Below are 13829 nucleotides of genomic sequence, written 5' to 3'. Positions count from 1 at the left end.
AACATTAAAAAACAGAGGCCAAGGAATACAGTGAAGATGCTTGTTTAGAGGTGAGGTTTCATCAAAAAAACATTTTTTAAAGGGGTGAGGGGAAAAGAGCTCCCAAGTTTCCCTGGCCCATGCAAGAGTAGCTTGGCCAGTTCTGGCTTTATCTGAGCATTCTGGGACTTGTAGTCCTATTTATCCCATTATAAAATCAGATCAAGAATATCTAGTCCAGAGTGGAATGTAAACACCCGACTGGCTCAGATACCCACACGTAGAAACAGGATAATCGTGAGATCTGGGGGAGGGAATTGACTGCATGCTTTTGCCAAACCTTCCCAAACAATGGATACAAATCAGCTATTAAGTGTTTTCAAAAAGTCAATTTGGAATGAGATTCAGAAAAACTGCTACTTTTTCATTGTAAAAACCTTAAATGATTCGTTAAGTTTCAGGAAATTATCGAAGACAAAAAATATATATATATATTTCAACTATGAATGTGCAATTCTTGGAACATATGCAAACAAAACAAGATCCAACTAATTCCATAGCGTAGTTTGCAGAACACTTCTGAACCCCTTGCATGGTCATGACGGCCGGGACACAGTGGGCGTGTGCGGAGGACGGCCCCTGGCCGTCCGAATCCCGCCCACTGTTAAAAACTCCCGCACAGCGTGAAAATTTCGCGTGCACGGAAGGGGTTAAACGTGTTAATATAAGCCAAATAAAAAATAACAATGTTCAATAGAAACAAAACGTAACCTTTATTTATCAAATGACAGTTGCAAAATACAAGCAGAATAATCGGATTTGGCACAGACCCCAACAGAACAGATTGCTTGTTAAAGTCTTTAGCATGCTACGTTTACAGAATGGATACAAGAGAATAAAGCCCCACACTATTTGAATGAACTGAAACCACCACCCAAGGCGAGCTCAGAAGCGCCTCCACACAAAATCAAAAACTACATATCATGAGCCAATCGACTATCCGCACATTCCAAAAATCCGGTAAACTGTGGTGAACTTTCACTTTGCACTCCTGGAGGCAACAGAACCGCAAAAGTTCTGATTAGCCTGGGTAGAAAAAAGATATTTTCAGAAAATCTACTGGGCATATGGCGTACAAAGAAGCAACAGCTATGGGTGTGACCGTATGTGCATTAGCTCCTTCTCTTTGAAGAGACTTTTAAGATTCAAGCAGAACTAGCAACAGATTTAGCTTGGACAAATCGTAGAACAAACCCAGTCAAGCTTAGACTTGCACTTTGTGTCTTGTTTGTTACATTACAAAGATTTGATGCACTTGTCTTAAGCAGTTTCTTCCATTTTAGAAAGCCTGGTTAATGTTAAAGTAAAAACAGTCATTGTGGCATATTGGTATAATTAACAAAATGAAAAAAAATGGCAGCAAAATACAAGAGAAAAGGTGCCCCTAGAGACATGTCACATATTTACTTCCTTATTAACTACACTCAGAAATGTATTTCACAGCTTTGTTGGAGGGCTCTTAGTCAAGTGTCACTTGTACTCATGAAATAAATTGGTTTGTGTTTTACATTTCTGCAAATTAAAGAACAGTTCAATATGCTACCCAACACAATTCTGTGATTTAGTGTCAAACAAAAAGCCAAACTAAGTGTCATTGGTTGCATACATAAGTTGTGAAGAACTCTAAAAAACACTTTAAAGGATCATGTGTAGCCCTATTATTAGCTTTGTTAGAAAAATATAAAAAAATCACACTAACCGTCAATTAATGTCTGAACAAGATTAATTAAAAAAACAAAATTGTTGTGATTACTTGACACCTTGCAACCAAAAAAGAAAATTGCTAACATCTAGTTTCAAATGTAAAACCCCAGTGTTCTGTTTAATGTACAATTCAACATGATTTTCTATGATTCAAGCTTGCATCCCGTGATCACCTTTGTAATGCAACGTTTTACTAGCATTTGCTGCTCTCATGTTGTCATCTCACAATGAACTTCAGTAGAGAGCAAAGAAATAAAATGTTCAGAAAAACAGTAAGTGGCAACAATCTCGAATGACCTTGCCTCAACTGACCACAATCTACCCAACATGACGGTGCTGTCCTGGAAAATATTTCTCCACATGGTCAGTTTGTGCACTTCTTTTGGCTCTACGGCTGCAGGTGAAAGAGGAAATCGGATATTAAGCACAGAGAATGCCTTGCTTTATCCAGTGCATTTGATGTTCTCTTTTTGTGTTTTTAAGGTTGTCTCCTCCAAGGCCCAGAACTGATCATCAGATGATGGATGAGAAGAGGTACTAGTATCCAGGCGTCTCGAGTATTATTCGCCAGCCTTCCGCTATTTTCTGGAGAAGCACTACTCGCCAAACCAATCGGTCTGGGTGGTAGTGAAGCTCCTGTAGCATCATACTTCTCCAATTGTACCTAGGTCTCGAATGTCAGGCCAGTACGATATACCGTCACTGCAGTTACGGCAGATATGATCCAAACTATTGTAAGAGAGTTCACATCACTCCTCGGAGCCACATGTTCACTGAAAAGGCTCTTAATACACTCTATTGTATTTTGATTCAAAAACAGCACTATCTGAACATTAGAACAAAAGAATTGTCAAGACACAGCCAACCTCACAATATTGAAATCGGACATTATTTGTCTTATTGCCAGCATTTGGCACAATAGCATTCAATGTACAAGCGAGCGTCAGCTTCTGAAATGTCTGTTCTAAAAGGCAAACAAGCAAAATGCATGTTTTTACATACAGTTTCGCTTCCTTTGTTCATTTAAACAGTCACTGAGAAGCAGGAGGTCTGTTTTTGCGAAATATCAGCAACCAAATCTTATAAACATTAAGGACGTGTAATGTAAATGAGCCGCCACTGGTTCCTCATCAACCATCAGATACAGTCCGTAAACAGAAACTCCCTTTTTATGTACACAAGATATACAACCTCATTAAAAAGAAAAAACAGAGGAAACTTAATTGTTAACAGAACAATGCACTTTTCTTCTAGTGGTATTTTTTGTAAATAACTATGTCCAGTAAAACAATACAAGATATGGAGTATTTCCGGTTTGGGCACTGGAAAAGGGCCCAAATTCTGCTCAGTGGCTTGTGTTACACGTGTATTTATGACAATTGGCGTTCACTAATTTACTAATTTAGAGTAACCTCATACCTTCCTATTTTCTAAAGATACCAACTAACATACGGCAAAGACTTGTGTATCTTCATGGTGAAGTGGTCTATAAGCATGCGATTCTTGCTTATATGCCCGCTTGAAGCTGCTCCACCTGGTCTGAATGTTGGCTCAGGACCTACCAGTTCAACCTTAAACATAAAGGCAGTCAAACATTTCACTTCAAAATTGGCACCGAATTTGAAACAAACCATAGGAAAGCAGGTCTCCAGACCATATACTGTCGCAGGACCATTTTATCACTTATTTATATGACGACAAACAGGTTAAATCAATCATTGTGTGAGAAGCCTCATTTTTATTTTAGCACGTGGATACTAGTCATTGACTCGAAGCTGTTGGTACTAAGGTATAACTTTATGCTACATGACCTCTAAAGGTCATGTGATGGCAGCAGAAAGGCATCCACTTGCAAACTGTTGCTGATGCAAGCTGATAAACCAAATAGGCACAGGTGGGAGATCAAACGGAACCCATAGAGTGAATGAGGACAGCGATTCCTGCCATCAACCCTAGCTATGGTAGCACAATGGTGTGTTACAATGTTCACCAACGAACCAGTGCTCTGCTTACACTACCAAATCAGAGTACAAAGGTCACAAAAGTCAAGAAAATATACTGGTTGACCCATGCCACTGACAGTTCACTGAAGCGGATACCGGATTTGCAAGAATTTGCTGCACACGGCAGAGGAGACACAGAGCATGCCTAATATGCTGCATTTTCTACTGACCAAAAATCTTCTCATTGCTGCTAAATCAAGATGGTTTCTATTTTTTAGTCACTTTGAGGTTTATGGAGGACCCAGGTTTTGAATACTACCAGGTAACCAGCAAGAATTACTTTATGAAGATATGAAAATTTGATTATTGTGCGCATCTCATCATGGCAAACACCTTTTGTGACTGTGCATGGCACTGACTCACTCTGCTTGAGGCACAAAAAGCCGCACACACTCATCCCAAAACTTACACACCACAACAGCCGTACCTTTCAGGAACCTAAGCATGAGGTCATATAAGTTAATGTGCGTATCAATAGAACAGCAATCAATGCCCGTAATCGGCAGATAAAAAAATTGCATGGATACGTTTTCTTCTCCCCACTTTTAAGGTACAAAATAAAATGTTTAAAAATAACCACCTCTAAAGAAATTAACCAACACTCTCACAAATTAAAAAATAGAACAAAACAAAACACAGGCAAGATGCTCTACTCTGTTTTCTGGAACACCAGTCTTAAAAATGTTTTTGAAAAAAGCGAGGTATTTTAAAACAGTGTCTTACCACACACCTGAAACAAAGATCTGCCCAAACTACATGGATCACGGAAAAAATAAATGACAAAAATAAAAAAAACTAACAGACTTTAGAATAACTGAAAACAGAAAAAAACATGTAAATGAAGGAAGTACAAAAGTGTGAGCAATATCAAGCCCTAACTATTTGCCTCTTTCTGAGAGGCAAGGCACAAAATCATTTTTCTAGCATTACCTAATCATTCCTCAAACGCTCTCTAAATTCAACTTTACGACACTCTGTCCCCAAAATGTCCTAGCCAAACTGAGAACTCCATTCTTGTTCAAGAGTGCATTGCATCCGAGGTTAGCACATTAGCATCACAAACTGTAGCTATCCGTGCATAGAGTGACCAGATTTCCTTAAGCATATTCTTCCAGAAATTTCATGTGGAAGGCCTTCACTTTTTCAAGGAGTATCACCAGCTTTTCGGCAGGGGGAAGAATGGTCATTCTACGAAAGTAGATGGAAAAAGACATGGTTAGAAAATGTATATGATGCTGTTTGTGTTTGCTAAATAAAACGACTCCTGGAGTAAAAGAGAACAGCAGCAAGCATTAGACAGCAGAGGCATGGAGCCTTGTGTTGAGACTAAGGGGCTTATTTACAAGCTCCTTGCGGCGCAGGTGCATCACTTCATGTGACGCACCAGCAGCACATTTTGCAAGGCAGGAATGGATTTTCCTGTTTTTGAAAACACGGCCCTTTTACATGCAGCACTTTCTGTGAAAGAGGCGTTCGATGGGTGTTGCTGTGGGTGTTTCCACACAACACCCATGGAACCCGACCCTTTTCTAGATTTACGAGAAATCGTAAACCGGAAAATGCGTCTGAATGCTACGCCTCCCCAATGGAGGTGCAACGAGGATAAATGTATTCATTTCTCCTTGTTTTTTTCCTCTTTCTATGCGTGATGCATTCTGCAGCACACATAGAACGAGCAAATCACCTCTGGTGATTGTTTATGTGCAGGAAGGTGTCCGTTTCTGCACATAAACAATCATTAAAAAAGACGTTTTGCAAGTTCTATATGTGCTAATGCAGCACACCTAGGTGTTGAAAAACGCCATTTCAGATTGTTTATGTGCAGGAAGGGACACCTTCCTGCACATAAACAATCAATACGGCAACGCAGGTAGCCTTGCACCATGGTGCAAGGGTGCCTGCGTCGGGGCATGGCAGCAAATTGTGCGCCAGCAGAAGGGAGAGCAAAGGGATCCCTCATATCCCTGTAGATACGACGCATCCCTGTGCTTTGAAAGTGCTGCAGCGTGGCACAGCCAAAGGGCTTGTGGTACCGCGCTGGGGCACTTTCTTGTAAATGAGACTGTAAATGCCTAAATGTCATACAAGAGTTATGTATATAAAATATCTTCAGAATATACAACCAGACATAAAAGGACACGTTGAGGTTACACCATTCTTACTCGTGATGCCTGCAATATTACATTCAACTTTTCAGAAATTAAAAATCACAACAATAATTCGGAGCAAGTAAAATTAATGCTACATTGAAGCAACTGATTTCTTTTGAACTCTTCACACAACGTAAGCATTCGCGGGTATGCGTAAGATAATACTGTACCTAAAATGGTAGGTTCCCTCGCGCTGGCCAAACCCGCTGCCAGGAACAACGCATATCCCAGTCTCCTCTAGAAGCCGCATGCAGTAAAACATATCTGGAGTCATTTCATGATCCTGATCAAAGGAGACATAGATACTGCATTACATTTCTTAGAAAAAGTGGATTTCAATATCAGAAGTGCTGGGGGGTCTATCATTAGAACAAGTAAAATACTTCATGTACTCATGGTGATGGATGAGAACCATGGACCAAGTAGATAAGAATGAATCCAAGTTACCTTCGGAGCAGAAAGTCTCTGCTCCACAAGTTACCAATGCAAACCTTGGTGATCTGAGCTTCAGACCGAAGTTGCGGTGGTTTTGTGAAAAGAAAAGGAGGGAGTCCATATTAATGGGCAGATTTATCAATCAGGGACAGATTCATGATCCAATAAACACTTAATAAAAGAAAATCTTCTAACTGATGGAGTCCTGATAACAGCCCACAGGCTTGCTTGCAGAATATGTATTACACTATACATTTTTTCAGACTACAGAAAGGAAAATGTTACGTAACTGCACTACTCGGTTCGCAGCCTGGAGTGCTGTAGATTCATATGCTTCACACACTCGAGCCATCTAGTGTTGGGCTCAGGTAATTACAAATTGCAATTTAAAGGTGAACAGAGATACCTCCCTTGAAACCCACAATGCATCAGAGGACGTAGGCCCTACCTCAGATTGTGCCTCTCCTCTCCCCAGGGTTGGGAGGGGGGTGGGGGGAGAGAGAGAGAGAGAGAGAGATTGGATTTGTTGAAGCCAAGTGAAAATAATGCATGTACTGGAAAAATTATTCTATACAATATGAAAACTCTCATAAACTGTTACTATGTCTCCTTCTGCGGTGGTGGGTAGGGCACATGGAAACCTACAGTGCTACAGACGGTGCTACAGGTGTGCTGGTGACATTTTACATTTGCAGCGTGTGGAGCTATAGATTACATACAGAGCATAGACTGAAAAGCAGGACCCAAGTCCTTAATGCACTGGTGTATGAGAAGAAATAGTCTCACGTGGAACACAGTTTTAAGTGCAGTTTGTCAAACGTACATCTCTTGTCTGGCGTGAATATCAACACTGTAATGTTTAGTTAAAGTGTGGATGAAGGCTTATGTGGCAGCTTAAACATCTGCTAATGGATTGTTTCCAAGAATATCATGCTAGTTCCCTTCTTCCGAGTGCAATGTGCCCTACGTGTAACACTTAGGCTACGTTTGGCTTTGGCATAACATATTTGAATGCATCTAACAATCCATTTTGCCATTCAGCTTCTGAACTAGGACTTACAAGATGCACTTGTGCAAAGGCCCCAGAAAACTGTTGTTTTCCTAATAGACCAAGTCCAGACAACACAGAACACAATAGCTATTTGGATATCTAATGAGTGCAGAGATTTTTCTGCTAGTGATTGTGAAAGTGGCGAAACAAAGGGTAACTCTATAGACTGGATGACTGAAATAGTGACACTATTATAGGAAAGAATTGTGGGTGTGCCTGCAGTTCCACCCAGTCACTGTGTACCTGCATAAAAAGTTTCTTAACTGATAACGCTTGAAATTAGCTCACTCTTCTGAGGGAGGTGATCGCTAATACAGAGACTACCTAATAAAAAATAAACTGCCGAGAACACAAGAGCTGTGGCTTAAAAGGACCTCCAAGGAACCCGGTGAGAACAATGTTAAGATCTCAAGAGGGAGTCCTAAAGACTTGACATAAAAGCTTTAATAACAGTAACTTTAAATATTGATTGAGGTTTCCTATTCTGTGGGTATCCAAGGGCTGTGAGGTGTACTCTTGCAGAAGTATAGGCTAACCCTGACTTTTGTAGATGTAGAAGGTAACAGACAATGTGTTCATTGGTAGCTATCTTCTAAAGCTAATCTGGTGATTGGTACAGTAAACCAATATGTATTTCCATTTAGCTGCATAGCACATGCGAGTAGTAGGTTTTCTAGTCTGTTTAGGACTTGCATGCATTCCTCTGGTAACTGCAACTATCCAAATTTAGGACCTTAGCTGCCGAATCGCTAAGATGATTGACTTAAAGGTGGTTGCAACATTCAAACCTCAATACTGAAGGAGCAAGTCTGGAGGGATTAGAAGCTTTTCGCATGGGTGAATATACATCCCTAATAGTTTCCATTATGACACCTTAATTGGCCGTGGGGACTCAAAGTGGCTAACTGAGAAAACCGCTAGCCCAGCCATCCCCCAGCGGCAGGCACACAGGAAATGCACCACCACGCCTGCCCATCACAAACAGTAAAGATGACTATGCGGACAAGCGCGTTGGAGCAATTAACACCACTACCGTTGGAGTCTGACACATCTTATGCACAACAAAAGGGGCACACGATTGTAGGGAAAGGCATAAGCAAATATCCCTGACCAAATGACCCATATGGTATTCCATAAGGACTGTCAGTGTAGGCTCCTGGAAGCAAAGCTTTGCCATTTTGCAATTGGTGCATGGCAGACAGGGCAACTTTTGGGGGTCTTTCAACAGTGGCTGTTGAGCATATTTCCCACTCCTGAGTTTACAGGAACATTATGCTTAGAGGAGCAGCAACCTTGCTGTGCAACCCGGTAGGTGTTCCTATAACACATATATCCTGTGATGTATTGCCTAAGGCCAAATGTCTTGAGTCAACTTTGATAGTGAATTTTTCCCTGTTTCTGTAGATACACATTGTTGTCATGTTTGTGTTAATGATTACAACGGTGTCCTGAAACCATGTTTGAAACGCTTAGAGGGCTAGATGTAAAGCCCTGGGATTCAATACATTGAAGCTTAGAGTTTGTTCCAGAGTGGACCATTCTCCCTGAATGGTTGGATTCCGATAGTCTGCTCCACAACCTGTGAGATAAGCATTTGTGTTTTAAGTCACTTGTGGCTGGGGTCTACAATAATTGGCCCAGTAACAAATACTTTTGTCCCACTGCTGAAATTTGTGCTGAACACTGGGCTCTACCAACACTAGATCTCCCATTTCTCAGTCGCATGTGACCATTGCATGTCTATGTATTCTTTGAAAGATGACTTATGTTGCATAGAGTTCTGACCCAAGACGGGACAATATCTTTCTTGTTTCATAATCATTCTCACTGTCAGAGAACGCGTCTGGTGAAGCCTTTGAAGTGCAATCACTGTCTCACAGCTGAGGTACGCTTTCACTGCCACTGAATTTAGTACTGCTCCCAGAAAACTGAGTTTGATTCAGGCATGGGTAGACTTTTAGCCCTTTATTGCAAAACGTAATTTTTGGTGGAGCTATCTTATTTGTTGAGCATGGGCAAGGCAATATGGCTGAACAAGGAAAAAAGTAGACCAATCATCTAGGCATGGTAAGACTTGAGCTATTGTTACTCCAAACTGCAGAAGATTGAACTGGTGATGTGTTCCTTTTAACATAAACCCCAGGTAATGGCTTGATTTATGGGAAGTGTGCATCTATTAGCTTTGTCAAGTTGCCTCCGATATTTAAACGCGGGTGACATCTTGCAAGGTGACCATGTTGGTGTTCTGAGATTATCTAGCAGTTTAACACATTGAGTTCCAAAACTATTTATAAAATCTAATCCATGTTTTGGGATTAGGAAGTAAAGACAGTAAGTACTCTCATTGAACATGGTGATCACTATTCCAATGCCATCTTTCACTAAAAGTGCCCACAATGACTCTAATAAAAGACTGAGGGGGCCCCTTGTTGATTTTGGTGGGGGCAAATTTGGAGGAACATTATGAAACTCCAAGCAGTAACTGTGGTCAATGGTGGATAACACCCACTGAGCTGAATTTATGACACACTCACACTGGCAGGTATGACCCCAATCTTACCCCGACTGGTATGGAGTGATTTGGGGAACGGCTGGCAAGATAACTGCTTGGTGGCAGAGCTACTTGTTCCCTACACACCCCATGCTCTGCCTCTGCAACAAAATGTTCCTTCTGACGTACTGTGTTTGTCTAAATTGTTGCTGTGTTTCTTAAAAGGACTGTAGTAGTTGGTATGCTGGTTTACTTCCAGCCCTAACTGCCTTTGTTACACACATGCCTGTGCTTTCCGGAAACCTCTCCTTTGCTGGTGGTGTTGTACAACACCAATAGCATGGGCAGTATTTAGGTTTGCCTACAGCACGCATGTTCTGTCAGCGAAAGCTTTTGTTGTTAAAAAAAAAAAAAAGCTTAAAGTTTGTATTTTCTCCAGTCTCAGAGAAAGACTTGCTGAGGTAGTCGTTTTTCTAATCCACATGCAGTTGTACATTGTGAAGTCATACCACCAATACAAGAACCACATAGCCGCCATGTAAATGGCATACGAGAAGTCCTTTCACGATGTTTACACACTACGGGATCGCGCTGATCTTGGCTCTGTTATTTAAAGGAGCGCGGGAGTTTCTCTACTCGAGCGTAGTCTGCCTCGAGGACTCCGGGAGGCGTCACGGAAGCTTCAACACACAAAAGAAGGTAAGAATCACTGATAGTACCGTTAGTGGTAGCGCGACTTGAAACACGTTATTATTCATACTTAACATCCCGTCACTAGTTAAGAAGAGACATGCTTATGGGACACATCAGAATCATTAGAACCTGAGGGGGCTTAACGTTGTTGTTATTTTAAGATGGCACAGACTGAGTGAGTTCTGGAACGGGCGGGATAAAACTAGGCTCCTGACTAGAAAGGGATGGGCTTGTGCAATACAACTTAGCCCACAATTTAAATAATGGCAGAGATAGAAGTTTAATGGACACTATGTAATGTGTATATATATATATATATATATATATATATATATATATATATATATATTCGATAATCCGTGGCAATATAGAATGTTTTGAGCGTGATGACATGTACTCAACATTTAATATGGGTCCCGTCTTTGAGTATTTTATCAGCTATAAATTGCACCAGAACCTAGTTATGCAAAATTAAGTAGTACATTCGGAGATTAATGTAGGATATCACCACGTGACTGATATTTCTTTCAGCCTGTATAATTATTCAACCATTGACAATAGTTTATAATTATTGAACAAGAGATATTTAAACCTAGACTTTGGAGCCATATAAACTAAGGGCAATAATTAAGGATGCATACCACAAGACAGGCCTTACTTAGCAGTTCTTTATACATTTTTGCAGAGCAGAAGAAAATTATTACAAGTAAAATAAGATACCTGAGAAGCCAGATCCATTACAAAAGACGCCTCCATTGGAACCCCTATGCGGGTCGGAAGTATCACCGCATATTAAGTAAGTTCAGTTTACTAACTTAAGTTACGGCAGAAAGTCGGTTAGCACAACCACTTAATGGAGTGACTTATACATATTCCCTCTGTTTGGTTTTCAGAACGAACTTGCCTAACAGGAATTAGGTATTTATACATACCCGCTACAGATTTACTCTTAAGTGTGTTTTTTTTAAAAACCTCACCTTTCACTATATCACTGGACCTTCACGTTTTGAAAGCACACTTCATATTTTTTGATCTTAGTCACCAAGAGTGTTTCACAATACTCACAACCTTTTCCACGAATATAGGCATATCACGTTTAAACAGCACCCAATATATCCGAAAAGCACGCACTTGGTCTCTCCATTCCTATTAGGTTCATAGACCTACTGTTTTTCACAGAGGTACATTTCTGTGTGAATTACAAATAGGGTATTTGTGATAAGGTTTTTTTCTGTTTTCTGATTCTCAACTCACCACCATTTTGAGACACACTGGTTTGGTGACTTTACCAATACTGTTAAGTATGGGCATTTGTGTTGTTAATGGGACCAATGAGTAAGTTCCAATACATATATAGTTTTCTTTGTGTCTTTTTACATCATACAGCCTTGAGAAAGTCGTGGGACGATTTCCCATAAAGGACGAAACACGTGTTGGCTGTTGAAAACTTCCTGAAAAATCACACAAAATAAAGTGATCAACAAAGAAGAAAGAATACAAATTTTTTGTTCATTATTGCATTAACTCTGTGGAAACACGTTACATACTTGTGTCAAACTATATTGCTACGTGTGCTAAGGAGTGTTTTTGGTTCTAGAAGGCTGTGGCCTATTTTAAGGAGAGAGGTGGTTCTCCTTACCTTATAGCACCGTCAAATACAGGGTTCTGTTTAACAATTTGTGTTAATTTTCTATGAGGCGCCGTTTACCTAAAACTAATACCACTGTCCAGTTTATTTGACCTTGAGTATCTACCCCATAGTCATTCCAATTATCTTCTTTTCTTGCTTATCAGTTGGTCATTGTTCTGGTTATGGTGATCTCTGGTACGAAGTTGCCTCCTCGGAGTGCATGGACTGTGGTGAAATGGATGGTGGAAAGGTAGATGGAGTGCCTGCCTTTCTTTTCCTTGGTATTGAAAAATGCCTAATGTTTTCAGAAATGGCCTCCTCAAATATGCTTTTGAGCTCTTTTGGAAGAGCTGATGTCTCCTGTGGCAATCTAGTAGCAATATGTCCTACGGCAGGGTCAAAGTATATGGTTTCCTGCCTGACATCAGGCACTTCAGAACCTTCTTGCTGTCCCTGTGGGCTATGCACCAAAGTCTTGCTGTGCTTTGAGGTGGATTTCGTTATCAAGGAGATACCAGCATAATCTCTGATACGAGAATCTTTTCAACTGCGAGGTATGTCTCCAAGTACAGCATTCCTCTAGCTTTGAGTGTGTCATTCAGCATGGAGCAGTCCTGATTACAGTACTGTCAAGCCTTTTTCAGTACTAGTTCTTTGGACAAAGTAGGCCGTTCCTTTCACTGGAGTTGCGATTTTCCTTTGAAGGCTGATCCCTTTGAGAGAGTTTCCTTAGTGTGAGATAGTGCATCTTTTTGAGTTCCTTAACGGGTGAGATGGATTTTTTTTCCTCGGTGTAGGTTTCATTGGGGGCCTTGGAGGTTGAACTTCCTTGGTGTCTTCGACTCCAGACAGGACTCACTAAAGTCCTGGTGCTGCATTTCTGAGCAGTGCATCCGAGTTTAGTCCCATCAGTTCCACCTGGTCTTCTTTGACCTAAAGGAAACATAGCCTAGAAGGCAGTCTACTTTTGATCCCTCAGTTAAAAGAGCTTACAGAACCAGTGTTGGCTGTGAGAGCTCGCTGTTGCAATATGAGTTAAACTAACAGTATTCTACACACAGTTTCCCCAACAAATTATTTTCATGCATACTGGTTGTTAGAGTCAACAGATGTCTGTGATGTTAAGATGTCTTTTCCCAGTAGTGCAGTAAAAAGATTTGTTTTTAATCACAGCGGTGACTAAGCACTTAAGGCACATCAGAGCCTGATGATGGAAGAAACATCTAATGTGGAGTCTGTCCCCTAGTGCACTGTGTGTTTCAGTGGCGGTACCAAAGTCATGTTGAAACAGACATTTCTTTGAACAAAAACTTATACTAATCTGAGCTCAACAATAGATTGCAGGAGGGTTCACAGTGTGATCTATAGCGACACATGCTGCAAACAATAGAGATCAGGAAGTACCACAGTGTTGCTAAAACGACTCTAAAAATTGTCGCCAAATCAATGAAAGAAGCCATAGCAATTTCAGAAGGTATAGATAGCCTGCTCTAGGGCTATATTTTAGTGTGAATTGGAGACCAGATTTTTGGCCCTTTTATTTGCTACTTCGCACCCTGATTCTAATCCACCCTAAAACATAGAGAACATCAAAAGATGGAAAATGAAGCTGTTTAAATTCTACAACTGTGGT

At 40.6% G+C, this 13829-nt stretch overlaps 1 protein-coding gene and 1 long non-coding RNA gene across 3 annotated transcripts in view; one reads left to right on the top strand and one right to left on the bottom strand.

Moving 5' to 3' along the window:
• The window catches only part of LOC144799399 (uncharacterized), a 117495-nt gene that overhangs the window by 50933 nt on the left and 52733 nt on the right, over positions 1-13829 (top strand). Inside the window, exons 2-4 of one of the 2 annotated variants that reach the window (XR_013603805.1) lie at positions 10362-10572; positions 11252-11362; positions 11953-12961. This is a non-coding gene — a long non-coding RNA (uncharacterized LOC144799399). Of the gene's footprint in view, positions 1-10361; positions 10573-11251; positions 11363-11952; positions 12962-13829 lie in introns of those variants that run through there. The other variant, XR_013603804.1, reaches the window with a different exon arrangement.
• The window catches only part of GPT2 (glutamic--pyruvic transaminase 2), a 209393-nt gene continuing 196292 nt past the window's right edge, over positions 729-13829 (bottom strand). Inside the window, exons 10-11 of the mRNA XM_078670687.1 lie at positions 6067-6179; positions 729-4934 (exon numbers count right to left, since the gene is read on the bottom strand). Of these exons, the coding sequence (XP_078526813.1) occupies positions 4844-4934; positions 6067-6179 (204 nt within the window). The 3' untranslated portion in view covers positions 729-4843. The remainder of the gene's footprint in view (positions 4935-6066; positions 6180-13829) is intronic.

The sequence above is a fragment of the Lissotriton helveticus genome, chromosome 12 (genome assembly GCF_964261635.1).
Source record: "Lissotriton helveticus chromosome 12, aLisHel1.1, whole genome shotgun sequence".
In the NCBI taxonomy this organism is placed as follows: domain Eukaryota; kingdom Metazoa; phylum Chordata; class Amphibia; order Caudata; family Salamandridae; genus Lissotriton; species Lissotriton helveticus.
Note: the sequence above shows the minus strand (reverse complement) of the source record. Positions and strands in the feature narration are given on the sequence as shown.